Source organism: Lathyrus oleraceus, chromosome 6 (genome assembly GCF_024323335.1).
Source record: "Lathyrus oleraceus cultivar Zhongwan6 chromosome 6, CAAS_Psat_ZW6_1.0, whole genome shotgun sequence".
NCBI classification, from domain to species: domain Eukaryota; kingdom Viridiplantae; phylum Streptophyta; class Magnoliopsida; order Fabales; family Fabaceae; genus Lathyrus; species Lathyrus oleraceus.
Window position 1 is genome coordinate 86,604,939 of NC_066584.1, and position 27,355 is coordinate 86,632,293.

Below are 27,355 nucleotides of genomic sequence, written 5' to 3' on the forward strand. Positions count from 1 at the left end.
CATGTGATTATCACTTTATGTTCTTATTTTGCATGTGGTACCTCTTTAGGTTCTTAATCTGCATGTGATATCGCTTTGTGTTCTCATTTGGCATGTGGTACCGCTTCATGTTCTTAACTTGTGGATGATATTATAATTGAATTCATAAACATATTTGAAGTTTTGCATGTGAATTTAAGTGTGCCTGAATATTGTGAATGCTGAACCATGTAATTATGTGTTGGATGCCATAAGCCATGCCGCAGGTTGAGGTCATACTGTTCTCAAATTCCAAACCCGTGGTCGCTCACTAGCTCATCGCTAGGCGAGCCTGCAGCGAGCCTTCGCTGAGCCTTCGCTAGGCGAAGCAGAGGCGAACGGGACAGTGGCTGTTTTGTCTCTTTGTTGTCCATTTTATGTTCATCTAATCATGATTCTGCATTATTTGGCTTAAATTTCTGACTGTTATATTTATTTTATGGGGCAATTTCCAATTGTATTTTGCCTCAATGCTCTAATCCGTGTGTTGCATGATGTAAAGGCTAGCATACTTCCAAAGAAATAACCGGCTAGGCATGCCGCTTTAGGTGTGGACATTCTTGAGGAGATGGCTTTTGGATGACCTAAGTTTAATATGGAGATTCATCTTGAATCACCAAGCTTGATTTTTAATGTATTGATTTCATTGATTTCCTGTGGACCTAATTACCTAACTGATTACGGCTATTTAATTAATTGTTAAAATCCGGACTTTAAATAAATGATATCGGACCTCTCTTTATTACCCCACGATTACGTAATACGGTCATGTCCCGCGAATATGGGGATATCCTTAGCAAAGACCCTTCGGTTAAATCATCATAGTCCCTCGGATGTTGCCTTCGAAAATACGATTTTGTCCCTCGATGACCCTTCGGTGTAGCCTACGGTTAAATGATGATCGTCCCTTCGAATGCTAAGGTATCCTCACTACTGTTGCCTTCAATGACCTATCAATGACCCTACGATGACCCTTCTACATCCCAAGGATAAAACTACTTACTTCTCAATAGTCAGGACAGTTTTACCCTCATAAGGATAGGAAATGCCCGGAAAGACCTCGGACAGGTATAACCTTAATTGCTCATTCATAACAAAAAAATACTTTTCACACCTCACACCTTTCAAACATCTTTTGGAAAATCATCACTTAGCATACATCCGTACTAGGATCATTGCCGAGTTATATTTTTCTAAACTACTTTCAAAAACTATACGAGATAACCACTTTGTATACATTCATGCAAGAATCATTACAAAGTTAAATTCTCATTTTCAAAACATTTTTCACACATTTCTCAACCACCTTTTTGAAACTAGAAAACATAAATGATTGAGCAATTAAGAGCCCATGGATAACCATGGATACAAAGGGTGCTAATACCTTCCCTTTGTATAAAGTACCTCCCGAACCTAAGAATTTAAAATTAAGGTCTTTCCTGTTCTTTTCCACCTTTCCTTATGGGATAAAAGAAAAGTCGGTGGCGACTCTTGCTAACCGCGACATTGCGATTAAAAATCCAATAAAGTCCAGTTCACCGTATGACACAACGCATCTATTTATAACAAAAAAATGCATTTTACACTAAGACGCCAATCCAATTGGCGCCTCCTCTCAAGCTATACACAGGGGCGTCAATCCAATTGGCGTCTGCATTCAATTTTTAAGAGGAGTCGCCAATTGAATTGGCGCCTCCTCCTAAAAGTGGGCTAGTTTGAGAATTTTTTTGAAACCAAAGATATTTTGCGAATTTCATTTAAAAAGTGGGTTATTTTTGTAAAAATTTCCGACACATATATTATTCAATGAAAATATGTACAAGAACAAAATCAGATAACACAAAAGATGTTGGGTAAGACTTAACTAATAGTGAACGAACCAACGACTAACATAAATATATTCACTTAATAACAATTTCATGTGAGAAATCACAATAAACATAAAAACTCTTTGGAACTAAACAAATCTAAGTTGTAGCTAATCATAACTAAGAAATCATAAATCCAACCAGATTGCGATAAGGAATGAAACAAAATAAAATTGTTGTTGTAATAATATCAACTACAAAAAAATTTAGATCTCAATAAATCTGAAAAAAATTAGAGATTAGAGGCCAGTCAAACCATCATCATCTAACAATTTAAAACAAATCCTTGCGGATTTTTTAGACTAAAAGAGGAAAACAAACAATTAGTTAAAAAATCATCCAAATTAAAACGTCCAACAACAATTCACCTGAGAATCACCTCGGAGGCAAAGTGAAAAAAACCTTCAACAAAATAAAAGGGTTACTGTCAAAGAAAGTAACTCATCGCACCACTAAATAAAAAGAGAGGTTACATGATAACATCAGAAATATAGATTTCAGACTAAAAGAAAAGATGAAAGGTAGGTTGAAGAAATGGAAGAAGAAAGAGAAATAAGCGTTTTCAATGTAAAATATATAAAATAATATTAAATTTAATTAATAAATATTATAAAAATTAAAAACCAATTAATAAATGTTAAGACATCTACAAAAGAAAATATAAATATATTTTATAGTTTTTTTATCTAATAAACTAGTATTAGAATTTCATATTTTTAATAAATGTTAAGATGTTGTAGATTTAAACTAGTATTTTTGTAGTTGAGTGTCATTCAAGAATTACTAATTAAATTAATTTAACAATAATTTATGAATTTAATTTAAATTGATTTGAGTTTGAACCGTATTATTTAGGAATTTTTACCAATATACCCCAGTTTTTCAATTAATTTCCCAAAATAACCCACATTTCAGAAAAATTCCCAATCTACCCCACATGCAGAAGGGAGGCGCCAATTGGATTGGCGCCCCCTCTTAAAAATTACAAGGAGGCGCCAATTGGATTGGCTAGGGCACCTGCCCTAGCCAATCCAATTGGCGCCTATGTGTTATTTTTAAGAGGGGGCGCCAATCCAATTGGCGCCTCCCTTAAAAAAGCCTCAAATGAAAAAACTTCCAACATGAAAGTTGTAGATCTTTTCAAGACAATGAATTTGGATATAAATTTTGCATCATTTGGATTTTTTTTGAGAAAGTTATGGGCAGTTGAAGTTGGACTTCTGAGTTTTTTAACTGTTATCTGAGTCATAATGTTTTGTATTATTGCATGTGTTTCTTTTAGGAATATGAATTTTTGTCCAACATAACAAGTGAAGTAGACATCCTAAATTTTCCAATGCAGTTGGTCCCACCTCAAAATAATTAAAAATGAGTGAGTTATGTCCCTGCGAACTTGACCCAAAATTAGGGTTTCTTTCAAAACAAGTGTATGTGAATTTTGCCAAAAGGGACCAACTTCAAGCCGTTAAGTTTGAATGATAGAAGCCTCAAATGACAAAACCTTCAACATAAAAGTTGTAGATCTTTTCAAGATAATGAATTTGGACTAAAGTTTTGCATCATTTGCAATTTTAATGAGAAAGGTTTGGGCACCTGAACTTGGACTCTTTGACATTTTATCTGTTATCTGACCTATAATGTTTTGTATTATTGCATGTGTTTGTGTTAGAGTTATGAATTTTTGTCCAACATAACAAGTGAAGTAGACATCCTAAATTTTCCAATGCACTTGGTCCCACCTCAAAATAATTAAAAATGATTGAGTTATGTCCCTGCGAACTTGACCCAAAATTAGGGTTTCTTTCAAAACAAGTGTATGTGAATTTTGCCAAAAGGGACCAACTTCAAGCCCTTCAACATAACAATAACAAGTCCTTGAATTAGGGTTTCTGACCTATAAATTTTGTTTTATGATATGTGTTTATTTTAGAATTATGAAAGAAAGTTAATGTTTGGAGAATACACAAAGATAAATTTGACATAATACGAATTGATATTAATAAAATTTGGATTTTACACAATGAATCCTAATGGTGATGACCGGGATCACCTAACCGACCTCCGGTCCCACATCCCCTAGCTACCCTAACCCTTGGCCCTAACCCACGTTGACGATTCTGCACCGGTGTTTGTTCATCTGATGGTCCAGGAGCGTCATTACCGCCTACAGGAGAAGATCCGTTGAGGTATTCAGCCAACTCAGCATAGTCTTCAGTATTCAATGATGGTGTACCGGCGTAGCTGAGCTCATGACCCATGCCAGAGAAGTTGGGGTGTGGTTGACTCATGGATGGGCGACCAGGACGGTTGAAGGGGGACATGGGTGACAATGATGGGTCTAGGAAAGGTTGGAAAGGTTGTTGGGGTGTTTGGAAGAGATATGGTTGTGGGATGTTTTGGTATTGTGATGTTTGGGGTTCTTGGCTACGGTAGGTGATGGGGCGGTTAGTGTTTTGGGTAAGGCGACTTTGGTAGGGTGATGGTGTGGGTGCGAAGCGATGTTCGGTCGAAGGTTGATGGTCCATTTGTTGGTGGTGGTATGGGGGATGTTCTTGGTTTTGGGGTTGGGTGAATGGCATGTTTTGGTTGTATGTTTGTGTGTTTGTGGAACGGAAAGTTTGTCGGATAGGTGGTTGTGAGTAATCGGGCTGAGAATGTTGTTGGGGGTTAGATGTTGAGGCTTCTTGTGTGTAAGTTGTCTGGCGTGGGTCGTAGAGGTACATATCATCGGCGATGAATTGAAATCCAACTGATCTATACCAAGCCATATAAGTACGACTTGGTTTTACCTCATTTGGCATGACTGCGTCAGTTAAGACATGGTCATGACGGTGCTTCCACTTGCGACACTCTGATCTTGCGAATTGTTGCCAAGGGTTGTAGTTCCATTGGTCGTTCACTTTACGCATATGCCATTCTCCTAGGCTAGCTGGGGGATCTGGGATATTCTGGACCATACCAAACTGCAGCTTCACACGATCGGTGTTGTGCAGCTCCACTGTTGTGAACCGTATTATTGGTGTGCATGTTGTCCATACGGCTGCGTCTTCAGGGTTGATCTGATGCTCATGATCCATATTAAGGTATGGACGCCAAATGAACTGAAATGTTAAAGACAATAGGATTTAAATGAATGTAGAAAAAGTCAATATAATATGAAGAAATAATGTAATTATTTTGCTTACGTCTGCCGGTCGAAGGTGATCCAACAGGTTGCGATATTGAGTAATACAGTGTCTCGGACATCTGCTGTAATTCATACCGCGTGCCGACCATCTACACCAAAAAGTTAAAATAAATTAGTTATGGGTAATAAACTGTAAGGAAGGAAGTAAAGATATAGCAATTTAAACAACTTACTTTTTTGCATATGGAAAAGTGAAGGGGTTGCTATTGACCGGTGCTAGAGACGGTAGTCTTGACCATCCCCATGCTTGTAGCAAAACAGCACATCCAGAAAATGTAGAAGTATCTTTGTGGCAGTTTTTGCACAAAGAACTATAGAGATAGGCTAGACATGCGGATCCCCAACTATAACTACCTATTCTATCTATATGTCTAAGTAAAGGTAAGTACATAATATGCATGCTAGAACCACTACCTTCGGGAAATAAAAAGGATCCTAGTAACAACATAATGTAACACCTAGTTTTGAAGATTCGAGCATCTTCGGTAGAATGCTCATCTAAATAAAAACTATTATAATATGACTTTAGGCGTGAAAGTAGTATACCTTGTCCCCTAGCATTATCATCTAACAAATCAACGTTTAAAAGCTCCATGCAAATTGAATTTGGAAAGTTGGTCTTACCATTAACAGCTTTGCCTTCAATTCGTAGTCCTAAAAGCATGTAGACGTCTTCTAACGTCACGGTACACTCACCGGTTGGAAACCAAAATGTGTGTGTCTCTGGCCTCCATCTTTCGCATAAGGCGAGAATGAATTTGTTATCTATAGACCAAGACATAATTTTGCTAAGGTGACCAAAACCGGCGAGTTCAACGTAAGGTTGAATCATCGGGTCCATGTGGACAAATTCGTGGACTCGAGTGCGAAACCTTGAGACATCCTATAATAGAAATAATGTAACACTTGACTAAGTCGGTATTTCAAAATAAAATGGGGTTGGTGGAGATGAAACATAAAAAAGAAGTATAAGAAAAAACTTACGTATGTCGCGATGTTTGCAACTGTTCCTCTGTGTGCTTCGCCCATTGTGAGTAAAGACATATTGTTGGGGAGTTGGTGTAGATGAAAATGGAAGATTTTGTTGAAGATGAAATTGTAAAAGAAGTAATGTAGATGAAGTGGTGAGAAATGTAGATGAGGTAGTGAGAATGTTGGTGTGGAAGAATTGTTGAAGGAGTGGATCAATTTATAGGCAAATGGAGGAGTGCATGAAAAAATGTGTTTGCATGGTGTCTCCACCTCATTTGGCGACCATGTACAAGTTTAAGGAGGGGGCGCCATTCAAATTGGCGACACCATAGGGTACATGCATGCAAGGCTAGTTCTGAATGCATGGTTTCGAGGACTGACTCCATGGGGGCGCCATTCAAATTGGCGACCATGTACAAGCCTTAAAGGTAGGCGCCAAACCAATTGGCGCCACCTTCTGCATGTCTGACACGTGGCATTGTTGTCTCCTGCATGCTGAACAATGGTCAGATGAACTCAACCCAGAAGCAGAAGTAGAGGTCGACGTTGTTGATGAAGAAGAAGAGGAGACTGAGATACAGGTTGATCACATCCTGAATAACGACGATGAAGATGAGGCTCAACCACCACCAATACCTCCTACTCATGCCTATATTCCTCCTCAACATATGACAAATATGGATCTTCACGACGATGAAATGTCCGACAGTGTCTTCTATAATCCGTATCCGAGACCAGTAGGCGAATTAAAGGTGGGAGACATGTTTCGTACCAAAGAGGAATGTGTCTTGGCAATCAAAAAATACCACATGAACAACTTTGTTGACTTTACGGTGAAACGCACTGATTCAAGAAGGTATGTTATCGAATGTCGTAACATGCTTTGTAAGTTTCGTTTGGCTGCATCTTACAAGAAGACAAATGACTCTTGGGAGATCGCTTCAATAGACCCACCACACAGTTGCGTCGCAACAACCGTTGAACAAGATCACCGTAAACTGAGCACAGCATTGATATGTCGAGACATTCTGCCATTTGTAAATAAAGACCCATCAGTGAAGGTGAGTATAATTATATCACATATCCGAACAACATATAATTATACTCCATCTTACAAGAAAGCATGGATTGCGAGGACAAAGGCTGTTGAGCAGGTTTTCGGCAACTGGGAGGACTCATTCAAGGAATTACCACGGTTTTTATGGGCACTAAAAACTTATGTCCCAGGAACTGTGGCAATTCTGGAGACAGTGCCAGCAATGATGCCAGACGGAACCTGTGCTACAGGTAATAGAATATTTCACCGTCTCTTTTGGGCATTTGACCCTTGCATCAAAGGTTTCGCATTCTGCAAACCTCTCCTGCAAATTGATGGCACTTGGTTATACGGAAAATACAAGGGTACGTTGCTCATGGCAGTTGCACAAGACGGTAACAACAATGTATTTCCCGTTGCCTTTGCTCTTGTTGAAGGTGAAACGGCTGCTGGATGGGGTTTCTTTCTTCGACATCTCAGAACGCATGTCGCACCACAAGCCAATCTATGTCTGATTTCTGATAGACATGCTGCCATCGAAAGTGCCTACAACAACCATGACAACGGATGGCATGATCCTCCTTCTACACATGTCTACTGTATCAGACACATTGCACAAAACTTCATGCGTGCTATAAAAGATAAGAATCTTCGCAAGAAGGTGGTGAATGCTGGGTATGCTTTAACTCAACCGTCTTTTCAATATTATCGTGATGAGATTCGACTGTCTAATGAAGACGCGGGGAGATGGATAAATAACATCCCAGTAGAGCAGTGGACAAGAGCATTTGACGGTGGTTGTCGATGGGACCACATGACAACAAACATTGTGGAATGCATGAACGGGGTTTTTAAAGGAATTCGAAACCTGCCGATAACCGCCTTGGTAAGATCAACCTATTATAGGTTGGCTTCTATGTTCGCAACCAGAGGTGAAAGATGGAGTGCAGTGTTAATGTCCGGACAAGTATTCAGTGAATGTTGCATGAAGGTCATGAAAGAGGAGAGCATCAAAGCTACGACACATGCTGTAACAGTGTTTGACCGTCATAGACAAAATTTCAGCGTCCAGGAAACAATGGGCAACAGCGAGGGGAGACCAAATTTAGCCTACGCTGTTAGACTAAACAGAAGTTGGTGCGATTGTGGAAAATTTCAGGCCTTCCGCATACCTTGCTCTCATGTCATTGCAGCATGCGCTTATACTCGTCAAGACGCTTACACCCATTTATCTGATGTGTACAAGGCCAGCACCATCATGAATGTATATAGTCAAAGCTTTTCAGTACTACCAATGGAGGATTACTGGCCTCCATATGAAGGAGATATTGTTTGGCACAATGAAGAGATGCGTAGAAAGAAGAAAGGAAGGCCAAACAGCACACGTATAAGAACAGAGATGGATTCCACAGATAAAATGATAAGACTATGTAGTATCTGTCGTCAACCAGGACACAACAAAAACAACTGTCCCAATCAAGGAGCATCATCTAGATCTTAAGCTTATTGTAACATGATATCTAGATCTTAAGCTATTCTGTAACAATCAATCATTATATATCATTAAGTTCTTGTTACAACGAGTTTCATAACCAACATCAGTACAAAACATCTGAAAACATAAATAATTCTAACTGATTACAACAATCAAATTAATGTCGTCTCGACCGAACATCATTTCCCTAGCATCCTTATCAGTCCTCATTCGCACCCAACCAAAGATACTGTCAAGTCTCTCAATACTTCTGATTTTTTCCCCTTCTGGTATTTTCCCGTCTAACCAGCGAACCAGCTCCCTCTTCAGTTGATCTAACGTGGTGATGTTCCAAAACAGCATCAGCAATTGAGGTTTGTCTCTCGCATAAATCACCTTACCGTATCGGCGACGAACACCAAACATGATAGCCAAATGATTATATGAATTGTGGAACAATAGGTCACACTACGCATCTATTTATAAGACAAAAAAGGCATTTTATGAGGGACTCGGCAATTGAGTTGGCGCCTCCTTTTAAAACATACACATAGGCGCCAATTGGATTGGCTAGGGCACCTACCCTAGGCTAGGGCACCTGCCCTAGCCAATCCAATTGGCGCCTCCATTCAAGTTTTAACAACAGTCGCCATATGAACAACTTTCATGTTCATCAAAAATCCATTTGAAACTTGGAAGCTCATCATTAATTTCAAAACATTATAGGTCATTTTGACAGAAACCCTAATTTTGGGTCAAGTTCGCAGGGACCTAACTCACTCATTTTTAATTATTTTGAGGTGGGACCAAGTGCATTGGAAAATTTAAGATGTCTACTTCAAATGTTATGTTGGACAAAAATTCATATTCCTAAAAGAAACACATGCAATAATACAAAACATTATGACTCAGATAACAGTTAAAAAACTCAGAAGTCCAACTTCAACTGCCCATAACTTTCTCAAAAAAAATCCAAATGATGCAAAATTTATATGCAAATTCATTGTCTTGAAAAGATCTACAACTTTCATGTTGGAAGTTTTTTCATTTGAGGCTTTTTTAAGGGAGGCGCCAATTGGATTGGCGCCCCCTCTTAAAAATAACACATAGGCGCCAATTGGATTGGCTAGGGCAGGTGCCCTAGCCAATCCAATTGGCGCCTCCTTGTAATTTTTAAGAGGGGGCGCCAATCCAATTGGCGCCTCCCTTCTGCATGTGGGGTAGATTGAGAATTTTTTTGAAATGTGGGTTATTTTGGGAAATTAATTGAATAACCGGGGTATATTGGTAAAAATTCCTATTATTTAAACTTTGTTGTCGGAAAAATCTTATTTAGGTTTTCATTCCTAAAAATATCGAAGCAAAACAGTTTTTTAACGTCCATATAGAAACTTTACATTATTATACCTTTTGTATTAAAAAGGCAGAGTTATTGACCAGTTTTTATTATTTGAATGAAAAAAGACAAAGTTACTTAAACATAAAAGACAAACAAAAGAAAAAGAATTTTTTTTTTACCAAAAAAGTGAAAAAGAAGAAAGCAATTCTCATGACTTTTTATCCTTACACAAAAAAATGTCATGACCAACAAATGCTTTGACAAATAAAAAGAAACAAATACTTTTTTCTTAAAAAAAAATATAAAAACCTAAAAAATAGATAATAAAAATATATTTGATTAAATTAATTCATTTGACACAACAAAATTATATAAAAAAAATTGAAAAATTAGGAAAACAACTTTTGTCTACTATTGACAGCAAAAATATGGAGAAGGAGACGGGTAACCTTCAATTCTCATCTTACTTTCTTTTTCTCTGAAAATTCTAAATCTAAAGAAAAAAATTTAAAAGTTAAAAAATAGAAAATAACAATTATAATTAAAAAAAGAAAAAGAAAAAAACAAGTCTTCTATAATCAAACAGAAGCATTATTTTTGTTGTCATTCTTGTTCTTGTTATTCAATTTCTCTCTCCTCTTTCTCTCTCTTCATACCAAACCAGACCCACTTCCTCCGTTCATCTCCATACATTGTGATTTGTGAAACTACTTTTGTCTGTTCCTCTTTGATCCAGCACACCAAAAAAAATTCATTTTTTTTTGTCTCTCCTTTTTTCTTGCCCTTTCTGATTTTTGGCCTTAAGTATTCTAACATGATTGATTGGGTTCTTTGGGGTGAAGGAATGTAGTTGGAGAAGGTGATTCTTTTTGAATAAATAATTCCTCATTCATGAGGATGTTTCAAATTTTATAAATTTGATTCATTTTTATTCTTATTCTTATTATTACTACCCCCAATTTTTTTGAATTTAACCTGATTACTAGATTCTGAAAAACCTTGTTGTGGAGATTCAATTTGGTCCTTTTTCCTTCCTTTGTTTGGATTTTTCCACAATCAAGTGCTTAAATTTGAAGGTGATTTTATCATGGATCATGTGATTGGTGGCAAGTTTAAACTAGGAAGGAAAATTGGGAGTGGCTCTTTTGGAGAGCTCTATTTAGGTTTGTGAATCTTTATTCCCTTTATTGTTGGCTACATTGTATTGTAATTGTTTTGTTACTATTAACATGTTCATTTTATTTTTCTTATATATCAGCTGTTAATATACAAAGTGGAGAGGAGGTGGCTGTTAAGCTGGTATGTGAAGTTCTCTTCAAGCTTTTCTCTCTTTTTTATTGTTGAATTCCTCCATGATTTTGTTGAATTTTTATTTCTGGTGGTTCTTGATGTGTTTATAGGATATTGTTTTCTTAACTATTTAGATTAATACTAATAGTGATGCATGAAATTGGGTATGATATCGTTTATCGCCGGAGGAAATAGAAAAAGAAATTTCATGATATAAATTAATTGTTAAAACTTTTGGATAATTGGTGGATGATTAGTTCATGATGAGGCATAGAAGATAGAAATAAGTTACCTTTATGGATTGAAGTGATATGCGAAATGGCACATTATGTTTATCGTCAGGAGTCTGTTTTTGCAGCTGCTGGATGCTCATTTTGTTTCATAGTTATGCGATTTATTTCATGTTGCATTATTGATCGTGTTTCGCTGGTTTCATGAGAAGATTTTTTTTCGATATTGCCAGTTAGTTGTACTTTCCTGTGATACAGTATGTTTTCCAGTTTCTAATCGTCTTGGTGTTCTACTAAAATATTTCAGGAATCTGTGAAGACCAGACATCCACAGCTTCACTATGAGTCAAAATTGTATATGCTTCTTCAAGGAGGAAGTAAGTTTGCATCGCTAGAAGATTCACACGGAAAATGTTTCTGAATCATTAAAAAATATGCACATCTGTCTTTGTCTTCTTTAAATACTGAAATCACGACCGTTTCTCGAAGCAAAAATGTAAAATGAAAGATGTTATTTAACTATGTATATGTTTCCTAACGAGTAAATATGTTTTTTTTTTCCCTTTATGAAGCGGGGATTCCCCACCTCAAATGGTTTGGAGTTGAGGGAGAGTACAATGTGATGGTTATCGATCTTCTTGGACCAAGTCTAGAAGATTTATTCAATTATTGTAACCGAAAATTTACATTGAAGTCAGTGTTGATGCTTGCTGATCAATTAGTAAGTTTGTTCGTCAAGTTGGCAACTATTATTATGAAATAAGGTTTTTAAAATAGTGATACTAATGGTTTATTTGGTTGTACTGTTGTTTGGTTTTTTAGATTAATAGAGTTGAATACATGCATTCACGAGGCTTTCTTCACCGTGACATAAAGCCAGACAATTTTCTGATGGGCCTCGGACGTAAAGCAAATCAAGTATGTTATTGTTAAAATTTTCTTTCTTATTTTTCTTTTTTTTTTACTATTCCCTTGTCTATTTTGAAAGCAATATGCCTTACTCAAAGTTTGATAGAGTGGTATGAGGGAATCCTAAGTGATCTGCATATGAATATTATTGACCTAGAAAAGAATTATGATAGGGTATCTATAGAAGAATATTTAGTGAACACATGGTATACTATGATATCAATTTGGTATCTTGTATCTATCATACAAAGTAACTAAGAAATAGAGAGATAAGTAAATCATAGGATTGATGTGAGTTGGATGAAACGAAGAAATGTTTCAGCCGACATTTGTGATTGAAAGGTACACCGTAAATAATGTAGCAGTTCGTAGTTTAGTACATGATGAATATGAAGCTTAAACTTAACCTTAAGTTTGGGTCCTTTTAGAGACTTCATTTTGTAGCCACTTTGTTGGTTATAATTGACTGATACGTCATGCTCGTCATTCATTTCAGGTGTATGCCATTGACTACGGCCTTGCGAAAAAATATAGGGATCTTCAGACTCACAGGCACATACCGTACAGGTTGGTTTTGTCCTCACTATTTTAGAAGGGTGCAATATTTAGTTAAGCTAATAACTAAATATGCATTTGCATAACTTTAATAGGCTATTATGTCATTTTTCTATTGGAAATAATTACTTAAATGTAGCATATTAGTATATTTTAACAGTATCACAATCAAATTTTGCCCCAACAATTCCCATCGATCTCATTATATTTTGTAAGTCATAGTTTTCTTATTTGCATAGGGAAAACAAGAACCTTACAGGCACAGCACGCTACGCAAGTGTCAACACTCATCTTGGAATCGGTTAGTAATATTTTATGCTGGTTTATTCCTTTCTCACTTAGGAGCATTTAGTTCGAAATGAGTTATTATTACACTATTAGAGTAAAAAATGTGCTTTCTACATACTAATTGTGCGTGACTGTGCCGGCAGAGCAAAGCAGAAGGGATGATCTGGAGTCTCTTGGTTATGTGCTCATGTATTTCTTAAGAGGAAGGTTGGTTAATTGATAAGTAAATAAAAGGCTTATTGTTATTACAACTTTATTCACATTATGATCATTCGTTCTTACATTTTCTTTCTTCAGTCTTCCTTGGCAGGGACTGAAGGCCGGAAACAAAAAACAAAAATATGATAAAATCAGTGAGACTAAGGTGTCAACTCCAATAGAGGTAATTATGATTTGACTACCTGGATCTGTCATGTTTTTTGGAAAATTTTCCTCTTCGTTTTCCCTTTTGTCTTGTCTCCGATATTATCTTAAGTTACGTGCTTTTATAAAAACAGGTACTCTGTAAAGCATATCCCTCTGAGTTTGTATCATACTTCCACTATTGCCGATCATTAAGGTTTGAGGACAAGCCCGATTATTCATATTTAAAGAGACTTTTCAGAGATCTATTTATTCGAGAAGGTAAGTTGTTGCCTCAAATATGCAATATGGAAAATGTATTCAGTTTATTTTGCTGGAAACTTAGTGTGCTTAGTAGCTGTAACTAATGTGGACATTGTTTGTGCAGGATATCAATTTGACTATGTTTTTGACTGGACTGTATTGAAATATCCACAAATCGGTAGCAGCTCTAGAGGACGGGTTAGTATTTTATATACTTCATGTTGGGATTTTTCCGTTTATTGTTGGTTTCTTACTGTAGTTTTTGTAACGACAGCATGGCAGTGGCAAGGCAGCTATGCAAGCAGCAGCTACACCTGCACGCAGACCAGAAAAGATCCCAGGTCTGTTTTCTTTCAGCCGAATAAGAATGAAATTTAGTGTAGTCGGGAATTTTGAATTTGACATGTGATGTGCCAGAAAATAAATGTTTGAACTAAAAGCGCTCAACTGAAGTCATATTTAGCATCACTCATCAATAACAGAACTAATATACTGCTCTCAAATTCTGTGTTATATAATATTTGCTTGTGCAATTTGTTTCAGTTGTGAGAGAGATTCGAGAGAAGTTATCTGGGGCTGTTGAAGGATTCTCCCATAGAAACCGTCCAAGTTCTACTCCTCATCATCATCACGGTGAACATGTCAGACATAGGACTTATGACGAGGCAGCAATGTATAAGGAGATGGTAATATTGTTTTTTTCAAAAATAAGAATGCTTCATGTTTGGTTAAACAAGACGTTTCATTTTTATATGTTCTGTCAAATCTAACAGACTTATTTTCTGAATATCTAGTTGAGTCTTGAGTGAAACTATGTATTTGTTTATTGAGATATTATTCTTATGTTTAAGATGATCTTGTATTAACAGCACTATGCCCAACACGATTCAACTCGATACGGCAGCAATTCGAGAAGAGCAATGGTGTCATCATCAAACATGACGAATTCCTCGGGTGACCATACTGGCAGGATGGCCACAAATGGTGGGGGCCGTCCATCTGCCGCACATAGAGTTCATCAACCTGTTTACGAGTCCAAACAAGCAGCTTTTGCGCGCAACGGATCTTTGAGAGGTCACCGTGATGATCCTCTGAGGAACTTTGAACTCCTCGCCATCAGGAAGTAATCTCAAGAGTCTCATTTTGTTGTCATTTCTAAATTTCACCTGAGATTTCAAGAAGCCTTATGAATGAGGTCATGGATAATACTGAATTACCTCTGAGGTCACAATGGCATGACCTCTTGATATCATTTCTGGATCCCCCCAGATTGCTTCAGAAGATTTCTCAGCAACTGTAGTGTGTTCTTATAACACGTTGAAGATGTAATTCAAAGAAAAGATTCTATTATAAATAAGTATTGTACTGGATGAAAGTTTTGTCATAACAATGTTACTGTTTTTTTTTACCATGAATCAAATTTAACAAGGCTAATGTGCTGAATGATATGGTGATGTAGGATTATAAAACTGGAGATATCATTTTCAAAACAATAGATGAATTAAAAAAAAAAACTGTGAAAACAAACCCTTGAAGTCTTGAACTGATTATTAGGTATATATAGCATCAAACTCGGTTATTCTGTGCAATCTTTCTATGAGTAATGCAGTGTTTTTTTTTCATTTCCAATTTTGCTTTCGAATCCACACCACTAGATTGCCCATGAAAATTTAAACTGAAATAAATAAACAACTTCAAGAAGGATATTACACATTGAATTTCTGAAATTCCAACAAAACACAGACGTTCTGAAAAGAACTATAGTTTACAACTGAGTTTGAAAACCAAAATGCTAGACAAAAGCTATGGATTTCTAAGAGCTGCCAAACGCTTCTCGATGTCATCAATTTCCGAGCTGCAATGGCATCAAATTCAAAGGTCAAACAAACTGACAAAATAAGCAACATCTAAAGAAGTTTCACAGAAGAAATCACATGTTAGGTAAACTATTCACAGCTTATATGATATATACCTGCTGACATTTTTGGTGTTCTTTGTTTTGAGTCTCCCTTTTGGAGCTGCTGATAACTGCCAGTAGTTCAAATAAAACAGAAATTAACATAAGCACAAAACAAAGATTTAAGACAGATTATAGAACAGCAGAGATTAATAACAACTAATTCCAACCTGTGAAGCAAGATCCACACCAATTTCATCGAGCACCTGCAAAAAAAGAAAAGTAAATGTAATTTCCATCAATTCTTTTATGTAATAACAACACAAGATATTATAACATACTTCCATATTAATCGCTTAGTAAGAAATTAACTAGCCATGCAAAATGTATAAAGGTTTCCAACAATTTTTGGGAATTAATCAAACTTAAGCTCTGCAGAGATTATAGCACAATTTTTTTAAGAACACTGCAATATGAGGAAGTCTGTATTACCTGATTTGTGAGATCTTCTGTCTCTTCTTCAGCTTCATCATCATCCAAGACATCATCTATGGCATCTGACATCATTTCAGTCTGCATAAATTACAGAGTCAGGACCACTAAAATCCGCGTCATTAGATGTCGAAACACAAACAGCATTTCGAAATTTATGCCCACTTTGAAATTTACAACATCTTACCGTTATATCCATTTGTGCTGATTGTTTCTGGAACTCTTGAATAACTTTGGCTTGCTTTCCAGGTGCCATTTCCTGCAAATGATTTCGTTAAATCCATTAATGGGCACAATAACATGTCAAAAATCATAAAACCTTCATCAAAGCAACAGCTTTTGTTTCTATCTTTTTCGGTACGGAGTGTATCCTAATAATATCTTGCTAGCGTCGCACATCCAATACTAAAACCAACTGAAGCAATGTATCACGTGTAGATCCGTGGATGTAAAATACTAGTTCAAACACGTGATAAACCATGCTACCTTATTCATTGCTTCCATTGCCTTACTAGCACCTTTCAAACCAACAGAAACAGAAGATTGAGCATACTGTGCCTGCATAACGTAAGAGCAAAAATCACCCATCAAGTCGTAATGAAATACCAAAATTAGAATCATAAAAACCACTATTCGAGCAATGTACCTGTGTGTGAGTTGCCATGCCTCTCATTTGAGCTCGACTACTTTGAAGATTAGAAATTTGTTGCCTAAGCCGGACTAACTGGCGCGCTAGAATTTTAGTCGCATCCTGCAAAAGGTGCATGATAACAAATAAGCAAGGACAATATCAACTAAATTATGATCATAGCTTATCAGTTTTAGTCTTCCTGCAGGAAGAAAACAACTAAGAGCAAGATAGATGAATGTTTATACCTCATTACCCGTTTTAGCAGTTCTCTTTATCTCAGCAACTAGCTTCTTTTCCTAATCATAAATTCACAACACATCATAAATGAGTAAAAATAAGTATTTCGGTACTCGGATTTATAAAAGCAATTTTCCCCTCAAATTTATGAAATATCAATTTAGTCCCTCAACCGATATACAATTTTCTTAAGCATTCATCAATACCAATGAATGACTTATATATTGACTTCAATAGTCTCTGCTGCATCAAAACAAAAATTGAACCTTTAACATCGTGGTGCTAAATTTGAAAAAAAAAAAGACTGTTGTTGTCATTTTAAGGGACTGAATTGCTATTTTACAAATTTAAAGGACTGACCCACTTAAACAATTTCAAGGACTATATTGCAAATATTTTGGTAGGTAGACTTTTTTTTTTTAATCTTGGTATCCGACCTTGCGACCGACTAATTCAAGGGGATCAATCTCACCGTCCACTTGCGGGAGCTCCATTTAAAACCCAGATGGACTAAGTGGCAATAACTACCGTAAACTCACACACACAACTATGAAATACCCTATTCAAACCTAGGACAAAGTGTCCAGCTTTAACAATATCGACTTTTCTCAATTAAATTATGCCTTACATATTATTTACTTCATTAAAAATTGAAACAAACGGATATACATTAATATTAATAATCCGTAATTCAGTGGTACTATAGCTATGAAACAAGCACAAAGCACAGACACCAGAAATATGATAGTAACACTGACATTGACACCTAAACGTCGGTAATAGTAAAGTAACTCGTACCTCAAGTTGTAATCCTCTAATTTCCTTCTCTATACCTGTGGAATATATAGATATAGATATATGTATGTGAAAATAACAATAATAATAATAATATGAAGGAAGAGGGATTATAAGTGGAAATGTAAATGTAATTGAGTATTGTGATGAAGTGAAAAGTGAGAAAATGACCTCTAGTGGCGTTTGCCATTTCACGTTTACTCTCACGAAGAACTTCTGCATGATCGAAGAAGAAGAAGAAGGGTTTGTTTTAATCAAATAATGCGAAATTGGATGAATGATGGTAGAAAAAAAGACAAGACATGAGAAATTGAGTGATCAAATTAATGATGAGGAACCTTTTGGCTTGGGTTTTTTGGAGAAGATTTTCATCATCGTATTGGTTGTGTTCTTCAAAGTACAACAATGTTGCAATTGGAATCACAACTCTTCACACTCTGTTGTAACCCCAATTCAACAAACTCTGTTGTTCAATGTGAGTGCGTGATGCTTAAGATTGTGTTAATTGTAACTATTTTAGCTTTATTCTTATTTATTAAAGGCTTTAAAATAATTCTAAAATTCTATAATTATTTAATAGTATTTTTGTAATTTATTTTTTTAATAACACTTCAAAAATATTTGATTTTACTTACATTTAATAATAATACGGGAACTATTCTTTTTTAGAAATCTGATTGTAATTAATTATCAACAAGTTTTTCATAGAATTAATATATAGATTTAATTAAAATTATTAAAATTTTGGTCCGCTATTTTATTTGATTCATTAAATTAATCCTCCTATTTAAAACTTAAATAGTTTTGGACTCCGTTTATATTTTTTCACTTAAAATTAATATATTCTTATTTTTTAAATAACAAATTTATTATGAAACATGATAAATTATCGTATGTAAATTTATTGTGAAATTTTATATATAAAAATATCTCATCAATTTTTTATAAAAAATGTGAGAGAAGAAGCAAAACTATTAGAATTTAAAAGAGGAAAATTAGATTCGTGAATAAGATAAAATTGGAGATTAATGTAATATAACTTAATAAATTATTAATGTTTTGTAAAATGGCTACAATTTCAAGAAAAAAATAAAAAATGGTCCAAGTATAATTACAAAGATAAGTTACTATTTTGGAAACTTTGCATTTAAAATTTCTTGATTTGTTAAAAAAACAAGTCCTTCATAAGTATGCATGATAACAAAGTTAGTACCATATAAATAAAATAATATAAAATTAATTATATATATATATATATATATATATATATATATATATATATATATATATATATATATATATATATATATATATATATATATATATATATATATATATATATATATATATATATATATATATATATATATATAAAGCGCGAGAGTAGGGATTAAGTTACTCTAAAATTAAGTTTTTTTAGTTTACTTCAAAACATAATTTTATAAAATTCTCCAAACTCTTCCACCAATATAATTTTTGTGTTTTTCTAAATTATGAGATTTATTAGTTATGAATAAAATAAAACCCTCAAAACTCTCTTATCAAAATTCTTCAATTCTTTTTATTTCATCTTTTCCTTTTTTCAAAGTTATCTCTATCTTTTCCTTTCAAACTCTCAAACAAAGTCTAACAATTGAAAAATATATTTAAAAACTTCGGAATTGTGTAATTCATGTATTGATGGAAGAACATTTTCAGGCACAAAATTGCATAGAAAATAAGAGATGTTCTTATGAATTTGGAGAGCTATTTTCTTATAACTCATTTGTAACCTCTAGTTGAGGATTCATAATTGGTAGTTGTTCTGTGAGGGAACCAAAAATGTTAGATGGATCGATGTAATTAGAATTCTGATGCAGTGCATTAAGCTTTCTAATACAAAAGCATGACAGTGTATCCGCAAGTTAACACTCAGACATTCAAATCAGTGAGAGAATTAGAAGTGACGAGTAATAGAGATGACTTTTAATTATCTATAAAATGGTGCACCCATCTCTTTATATAGCAAATAAGACTATAATTGTTTCATGAGGAATCCAACGTATCATGATAAGGACCGTCCCATTGATTTAGACGGTGTGTAATGTGTAACGTCCTGAATTTTCAATTAATTATTTAATTAAATTTTCAATTTTCTTTTATTTATTTATATTTTAAAATTGTTGAATTTATATGATTTATTGGTTTTATTTAATTATTGGTGTGGTTGAATATTTTTGTGGGATTTATGGAGAGAGGTGAGAATTATTTAGAATTTTAATTAATTTTAAATGATTGAAATAATAAGAAAATAAGGAATTCATGAGATTTGGGCGGAAATTAGGATTATTGAAAAAATAAGGGAATGAATTGAAAATAAGAATAAGTTGGGGGAAGAGTGGAATAATTAAAATCTAAAATTTAGGTTAAGGTTAAAAGAGAGGTTTAGTTGAGCCTTTGTTTTGATCAGTACGTGGATTTGAGGGATTAGGAGAAAGAGGGAAAAAGCAAACACAAGGGTTTGTGAGGAAGAGGGAGTCATAGCTAGAGCTTGGAGATTTCTGGAAATTGAGGTAAGGGGAGTGTTTACCTCTAATTTTGATAAACAATCGTTAGTCTCTTAGAAAAGTTACTTGCATGATCGGTTAGTGAATCGTAGAACATATGTGCATAAATTCTTAAAAGAGTGTTTGATTGTTTGTTGTAAATGTACCATTGATTATAAACTTCGGAATTGTGTAATTCATGTATTGATGGAAGAACATTTTCAGGCACAAAATTGCATAGAAAATAAGAGATGTTCTTATGAATTTGGAGAGCTATTTTCTTATAACTCATTTGTAACCTCTAGTTGAGGATTCATAATTGGTAGTTGTTCTGTGAGGGAACCAAAAATGTTAGATGGATCGATGGAATTAGAATTCTGATGCAGTGCATTAAGCTTTCTAATACAAAAGCATGACAGTGTATCCGCAAGTTAACACTCAGACATTCAAATCAGTGAGAGAATTAGAAGTGACGAGTAATAGAGATGACTTTTAATTATCTATAAAATGGTGCACCCATCTCTTTATATAGCAAATAAGACTATAATTGTTTCATGAGGAATCCAACGTATCATGATAAGGACCGTCCCATTGATTTAGACGGTGTGTAATGTGTAACGTCCTGAATTTTCAATTAATTATTTAATTAAATTTTCAATTTTCTTTTATTTATTTATATTTTAAATTGTTGAATTTATATGATTTATTGGTTTTATTTAATTATTGGTGTGGTTGAATATTTCTGTGGGATTTATGGAGAGAGGTGAGAATTATTTAGAATTTTAATTAATTTTAAATGATTGAAATAATAAGAAAATAAGGAATTCATGAGATTTGGGCGGAAATTAGGATTATTGAAAAAATAAGGGAATGAATTGAAAATAAGAATAAGTTGGGGGAAGAGTGGAATAATTAAAATCTAAAATTTAGGTTAAGGTTAAAAGAGAGGTTTAGTTGAGCCTTTGTTTTGATCAGTACGTGGATTTGAGGGATTAGGAGAAAGAGGGAAAAAGCAAACACAAGGGTTTGTGAGGAAGAGGGAGTCATAGCTAGAGCTTGGAGATTTCTGGAAATTGAGGTAAGGGGAGTGTTTACCTCTAATTTTGATAAACAATCGTTAGTCTCTTAGAAAAGTTACTTGCGTGATCGGTTAGTGAATCGTAGAACATATGTGCATAAATTCTTAAAAGAGTGTTTGATTGTTTGTTGTAAATGTACCATTGATTATAAACTTCGGAATTGTGTAATTCATGTATTGATGGAAGAACATTTTCAGGCACAAAATTGCATAGAAAATAAGAGATGTTCTTATGAATTTGGAGAGCTATTTTCTTATAACTCATTTGTAACCTCTAGTTGAGGATTCATAATTGGTAGTTGTTCTGTGAGGGAACCAAAAATGTTAGATGGATCGATGCAATTAGAATTCCGATGCAGTGCATTAAGCTTTCTAATACAAAAGCATGACAGTGTATCCGCAAGTTAACACTCAGACATTCAAATCAGTGAGAGAATTAGAAGTGACGAGTAATAGAGATGACTTTTAATTATCTATAAAATGGTGCACCCATCTCTTTATATAGCAAATAAGACTATAATTGTTTCATGAGGAATCCAACGTATCATGATAAGGACCATCCCATTGATTTAGACGGTGTGTAATGTGTAACGTCCTGAATTTTCAATTAATTATTTAATTAAATTTTCAATTTTCTTTTATTTATTTATATTTTAAAATTGTTGAATTTATATGATTTATTGGTTTTATTTAATTATTGGTGTGGTTGAATATTTTTGTGGGATTTATGGAGAGAGGTGAGAATTATTTAGAATTTTAATTAATTTTAAATGATTGAAATAATAAGAAAATAAGGAATTCATGAGATTTGGGCGGAAATTAGGATTATTGAAAAAATAAGGGAATGAATTGAAAATAAGAATAAGTTGGGGGAAGAGTGGAATAATTAAAATCTAAAATTTAGGTTAAGGTTAAAAGAGAGGTTTAGTTGAGCCTTTGTTTTGATCAGTACGTGGATTTGAGGGATTAGGAGAAAGAGGGAAAAAGCAAACACAAGGGTTTGTGAGGAAGAGGGAGTCATAGCTAGAGCTTGGAGATTTCTGGAAATTGAGGTAAGGGGAGTGTTTACCTCTAATTTTGATAAACAATCGTTAGTCTCTTAGAAAAGTTACTTGCATGATCGGTTAGTGAATCGTAGAACATATGTGCATAAATTCTTAAAAGAGTGTTTGATTGTTTGTTGTAAATGTACCATTGATTATAATTTTGCAAGAAAATAAAGACAAAACTTGTAAAGGAAAGTAAAGGATTTTGACAGGGCAAAAACCATTGTAAAAATGCAAGAAAAAAGACATTGGAATTGTTAAACAAGAATGTAAAGAGCAAGAAAAAATATTTTGCTTAAATATATAAATAATGGTGTGCATGATCATACATGTTTTTCTCACTTTTGCCCGGGTACTTTGAGTTTATGAAATTTTTTGTAATGATATTTTCAACCCGAATCCTAACATTTGAATCCATATATATAATAATACATAAATAAATGCATATAACAACTTTATTTCTAGCGATCGCCACATATCCAATTGCATGGTTTCCACCCTTCTTGTTGGCTTCCACGTGTCTTTGCTGCATGAATAAGATTAAAAACAGCTACACAATATGATCTCAACGTTTCACTTCAAACTGCCACTGTCGACCATGCGATCCTTGTCGAATTCCCGAGAACACAATATGAGAAAACATGATAAATCCCCAACTTCAGATTTTAACATAACTGCTTCGACACCCTTGGTTAAGGATCCCTCTCATCGAAATACTATCGCACGTCATCATTCTATTAAGTGTTTTCTGAATCAATTTTCCTCATTTGAAGTCCATAATGTCAAAATCCCATGCCAACAAATTTCCCTCCAAAGATGTCACTTTTGACCAATTGAGAGATATTGACATTTTTTAAACTTCTCAACACTGTGTCAAGTAATGGGCTGACATCATCATCATCATGGAACCTTTAGTGAAATGTCTTTTCAAGACGTGCAACCACCATCTCTTAATCACGACTCCATTTTCCTAGGAGAATGTGGGCCATTAAGATCTACACCCTTCATTCCACCTCTAAGTGAAGAATCCTTGTCCCAAAAAATAGGCGCCATTTGTCAAAAAGGAAGAAATTAAGAATTTTTTTCCATTGCTATAAATACCAACTTTCTTTGTCTAATTCATTTATTCTTCCTCCATCCATTTTGATTTCTCAGAGCATAAACTTTCCTCAACTACATCTTCTCCAAACCCACGTTCAAACTTTTTGCAACTATGGCTTCTTCATCAAAATCAAAGAACCCACTACCTCTTGCTGCTAAAATTACAGTCCCTATTACTGCTGGGAACCAAGTCTACATTCTAAAACCACCATTGGAGGAAGAGAAAGCAATAATCTGGAAATCCCAAGCACTCATTCCTTTCTCTGTCTCTGAAAAAATTCATGCCTTTCTAGGTCCAATCCCTGACCCTAATGCCAAGGTTGAAAGATTAAAGGAACTTTTTTCTTCTTACCATTGCACCAAACTCATAGTTTTCATTAAGCAACCTATTGACCTAAATTACATGAGCATTACCTTTCGATCATTTTGCTATGCTCCCTCCACTAAGAACAAAGAGGATTACATTTCATAGTTAAACAAAGTAGAGTCTAAGAAAGAATTTTTTTGGAAATAGCAAGGCCTCTATGATTTGATTCAGCTGTCGAGGATTGTCCCTCCATATTTCCAAAATATGCTTATATCAGCATTGTACTTCTGGGAAGGTACAACAAACACCTTTCAATTGCCTTGTAGGATGATAACACTCATTTTATTTGACGTGGCAGCCATCACTGGCCTTTTCCTAACTAGCAAAGTGTTCGACCCAACTGCACTGGATGAAAATACCATTAACTTCGACCAAAAATGTGCTAGCTTCGTCAAGTTCATTATTGATCACCATGACACCCAAACTAAAGGAGTGTCAGACAAAGAGCACATTGCTTTCTTGACAATGTGGTTGTCACGTTTTATCTTTTACTGCAAATACTTGAAGGTGGCTAAAAGTTTCCTTACTTTAGCCAACCAACTACATGATGGTCGAAACGTGGGTTTGGGCTAACTAATACTAGGTTCTTTCTATGAATCACTAGGCCTTGTAACTTACACCCTAAAAAACCTTATCCATGCGGCTAATATTTTACTTGCTGGTCCTTACTGGTTATTCCAACTTTGGTTGAATGCCATGTTTGAATCTTCCCTGCAAATGGATGTACCAATCAATAAAGCTGAAGAGATTAAAAACCAACGAATTAAAGGCACTAGACTTGCCTTAATGACCTATGAAGATATATCACACTCGACGCAAAAAGCTTTTACTAAATACTTCATGATGTTTGCAACGCGTCATACCTTCACTCCGCCGATGGCTCCTTTTGCAAGTCAAAACTATGTGCAAGAGTGGTTCAAATTAGAGTTTCCTGCCTTCACGATTAAACACGAAGCTGAATATGTCTAGATATGGAAAGCCTTCCTTACCCCTAATACTTTTATCATCAAAACTTGGGACTACGAAAGATACCATGTGGCTGGTTGGCTATCAAAATAATTAACAATACAATTAGAATTGTACGCAATGGGCTTTAAGCAATGAAGAATTATGAGATGGAGTTTCTCATACCCTTGTCTAGAGTGCCTTTGAGTATGAGGCGTAGGCCCTAGCCACCCAAAGTATTCACCTTCGTTCATAGACTTTAGTACAATTCTAACTAAGACTTTCTTTTCAGAATAAAAACAAACTCACCATCGAACTCAGTTTTTACCTTTGGGCTTCATTTTCTGTTTAAAACCTTTTCAGAAAGGACACGTTACTTCTTCTAACGTGAATGAAGCTTAAGCCTCCATGTGTGAGCATACAAGTAATGTTTAACTGCTAGCGTGTGACCCAAGCGCATCCATTCTATCCCAAACAAACAAACGTTAAGTTTCCGATGCTCGATCATACAAGCAAGTTAATAGTAGAACACAAATGTTAATATTGTTCATTAAAAATAACTAACGCATTTGTCTTAGTTCCACGAACTACGAAGCTCTGATTTCCTTATTGCACTCTAAGGATACCTAGGCACGAGGGCCCCAATCCTCCGCGAGCATATTTATTTATTATTCTTTTTTCCTTTTTAACTTTTCGTGATTAAGCTTTAGATAGTAACACTCATTCTGGAAAAGAACAGTTGAAACGGTTCCCGTTGATTACAATGAATGTGAGGGATGTTAATACCTCCTCCTTGCATAACCGACTTCCTTACCCTATTTTCTCTTCCCCCGAGTTTTATCGATGTTTTCCCTTTCCTTAAGGAATAAATAAAGTTTGATGGAGACTCTGTTGTATCTTTGAGCGTGCGATGCGCTCAGGTATATTTTGTGTAGCTTCAGAACACCTCTCTTATCTAAAATGAATCGAGATGTCGATCCACCCCTGCTACCTTTCCTTGGATCCGAGAGTCTAGCATTTTCAAGATCCTTCGCAGCTTTCTCATCAAACATTGTGCTACACCTATGGCATAACATAACCTTGGAGTTATTCAATTTGCATCGATTTAAAAAGTCTATGAGTTCCTCTTCAGCCTGGGGGGAAACCACTTTCATTTTTTCATTAACGTCTCCTGCAGTATTATGCTCAACATGTTTGACTTCCATGTCTAAGCCCTCAGTAGCTTTGACCATCAGGATTTTGATAGGTTAAGCAAAATGCGCCTCTTCAACTCATAGGGGGTCAGAGTCCACTTTCATTAAAGCCTTGGACTTCTCTATAAACTGCAACCTTCCTTCCTTAAGCACATTCTGCACCAAGTCCCTGGAGAGCACACATTGGGAAGTTTTATGACGTAAAACATTGTGGTACTTACAAAAACCTCTCTTTTTTCTTTGCTCTAATGGGGGATTTTTTAGTTCCGAAGGCACTATAATCTGCCCATCAGTAACCAACAAATCAAAAATCTCGTCACATTTTGTTATATCAAAAGTATATGTCTTGGTAACAAACTTCTTATTTTACTGGATTCAGTGGGATTTTTCTCGTTTGAAGGTTTCAATAATTTACAAACATATAGAGGTGCTGACTTAAGTTCTGCCACATAACCTTAATCTCTTCGATGCGTTCTTCGAATGAGTTTGACTCCAAATAACCATTCGTTTCTACATAGGCGATATTTTCTTTTATGTTATACTTACTCGACCTGGCTTACTCAACTTTTAATCGCTCGACTTGGTGAACTCTATCCGACAATTAGGCCATGTTCCTTAGATACCGAGTGTCTAACTTCTTCCTAATAAAATAGTCTAGACCACCTGCAACCATTTATACCAACTCATGTTCAGGGACTTGCAGAAAGTACCTTGCTTTGAGAAGTCTAAGCATGTTCAAGTAGTCATCAATTGATTCAACCATTTTACGCCTAACATTGGCCAGTTCTTTAAGGCTAATTTTCAACTAGCCCGTGTCGAACTGTTCATGAAACACTTTCTCTAGTTGACTATAACTATGTATGGAATGAGGAGGGAGTGTGGTGAACCAGGTAAAGGCATTTTTTGTCAGAGAATTTGGGAAGTATTTCATCTTCAAATTCTCCTTATTTTCTATGTCGACTGCCTCAATTCGATATCTAGCGACATGTTCGACCATAAACTCATTCGTTTTGCCAGCAAACTTGGTGAATTTAGGGACTTTCCATCCCCTGAGAAGTTCTGTCTGTCGAACGTACTCCGACAGCGGTGACACAAAGTTAGGCCTATAGAGGACATTAAGGCATTTTGGACTAGGATATGTTCGACCATGTTTGCTATATTATTTTCCCCCCTAAAGTTATTTTGTTGTACATTTCTAAGTATTTGGTCGACATCTTGGTTTCTATTTATCATTATTGGCCTTGGGTTATTTTGACCTAAGTATTCTTCATCCTCT

At 35.2% G+C, this 27,355-nt stretch overlaps 2 protein-coding genes across 3 annotated transcripts; one reads left to right on the forward strand and one right to left on the reverse strand.

The window, feature by feature from the left end:
• Positions 1-10,487: 10,487 nt before the first annotated feature.
• Positions 10,488-15,206, forward strand: LOC127091596 (casein kinase 1-like protein 10). The gene is made up of 14 exons (XM_051030284.1): positions 10,488-11,057; positions 11,153-11,193; positions 11,722-11,791; positions 11,987-12,135; positions 12,237-12,332; positions 12,820-12,890; positions 13,118-13,179; positions 13,310-13,373; positions 13,464-13,548; positions 13,664-13,790; positions 13,897-13,970; positions 14,047-14,113; positions 14,316-14,458; positions 14,642-15,206. The coding sequence occupies exons 1-14, from the start codon at positions 10,982-10,984 to the stop codon at positions 14,897-14,899; spliced, it is 1,383 nt and encodes a 460-aa protein (XP_050886241.1). The 5' UTR covers positions 10,488-10,981; the 3' UTR covers positions 14,900-15,206.
• A 222-nt stretch (positions 15,207-15,428) lies between these two features.
• LOC127091597 (vacuolar protein sorting-associated protein 2 homolog 3) lies at positions 15,429-18,330 on the reverse strand. 2 transcript variants are annotated; one of them, XM_051030285.1, is made up of 11 exons: positions 18,163-18,330; positions 17,996-18,040; positions 17,828-17,862; positions 17,038-17,088; positions 16,808-16,912; positions 16,648-16,719; positions 16,349-16,420; positions 16,162-16,242; positions 15,900-15,935; positions 15,745-15,800; positions 15,429-15,627 (listed from the first exon to the last, which is right to left on the reverse strand). In XM_051030285.1, exons 1-11 carry the CDS (start codon positions 18,197-18,199, stop codon positions 15,576-15,578), a joined length of 642 nt encoding a protein of 213 aa, XP_050886242.1. In that variant the 5' UTR covers positions 18,200-18,330; the 3' UTR covers positions 15,429-15,575. The 2 variants fall into 2 exon arrangements, with proteins under 2 accessions (XP_050886242.1, XP_050886243.1); XM_051030286.1 differs by having other exon boundaries at positions 15,429-15,660.
• Between the last annotated feature and the right edge of the window lie 9,025 nt (positions 18,331-27,355).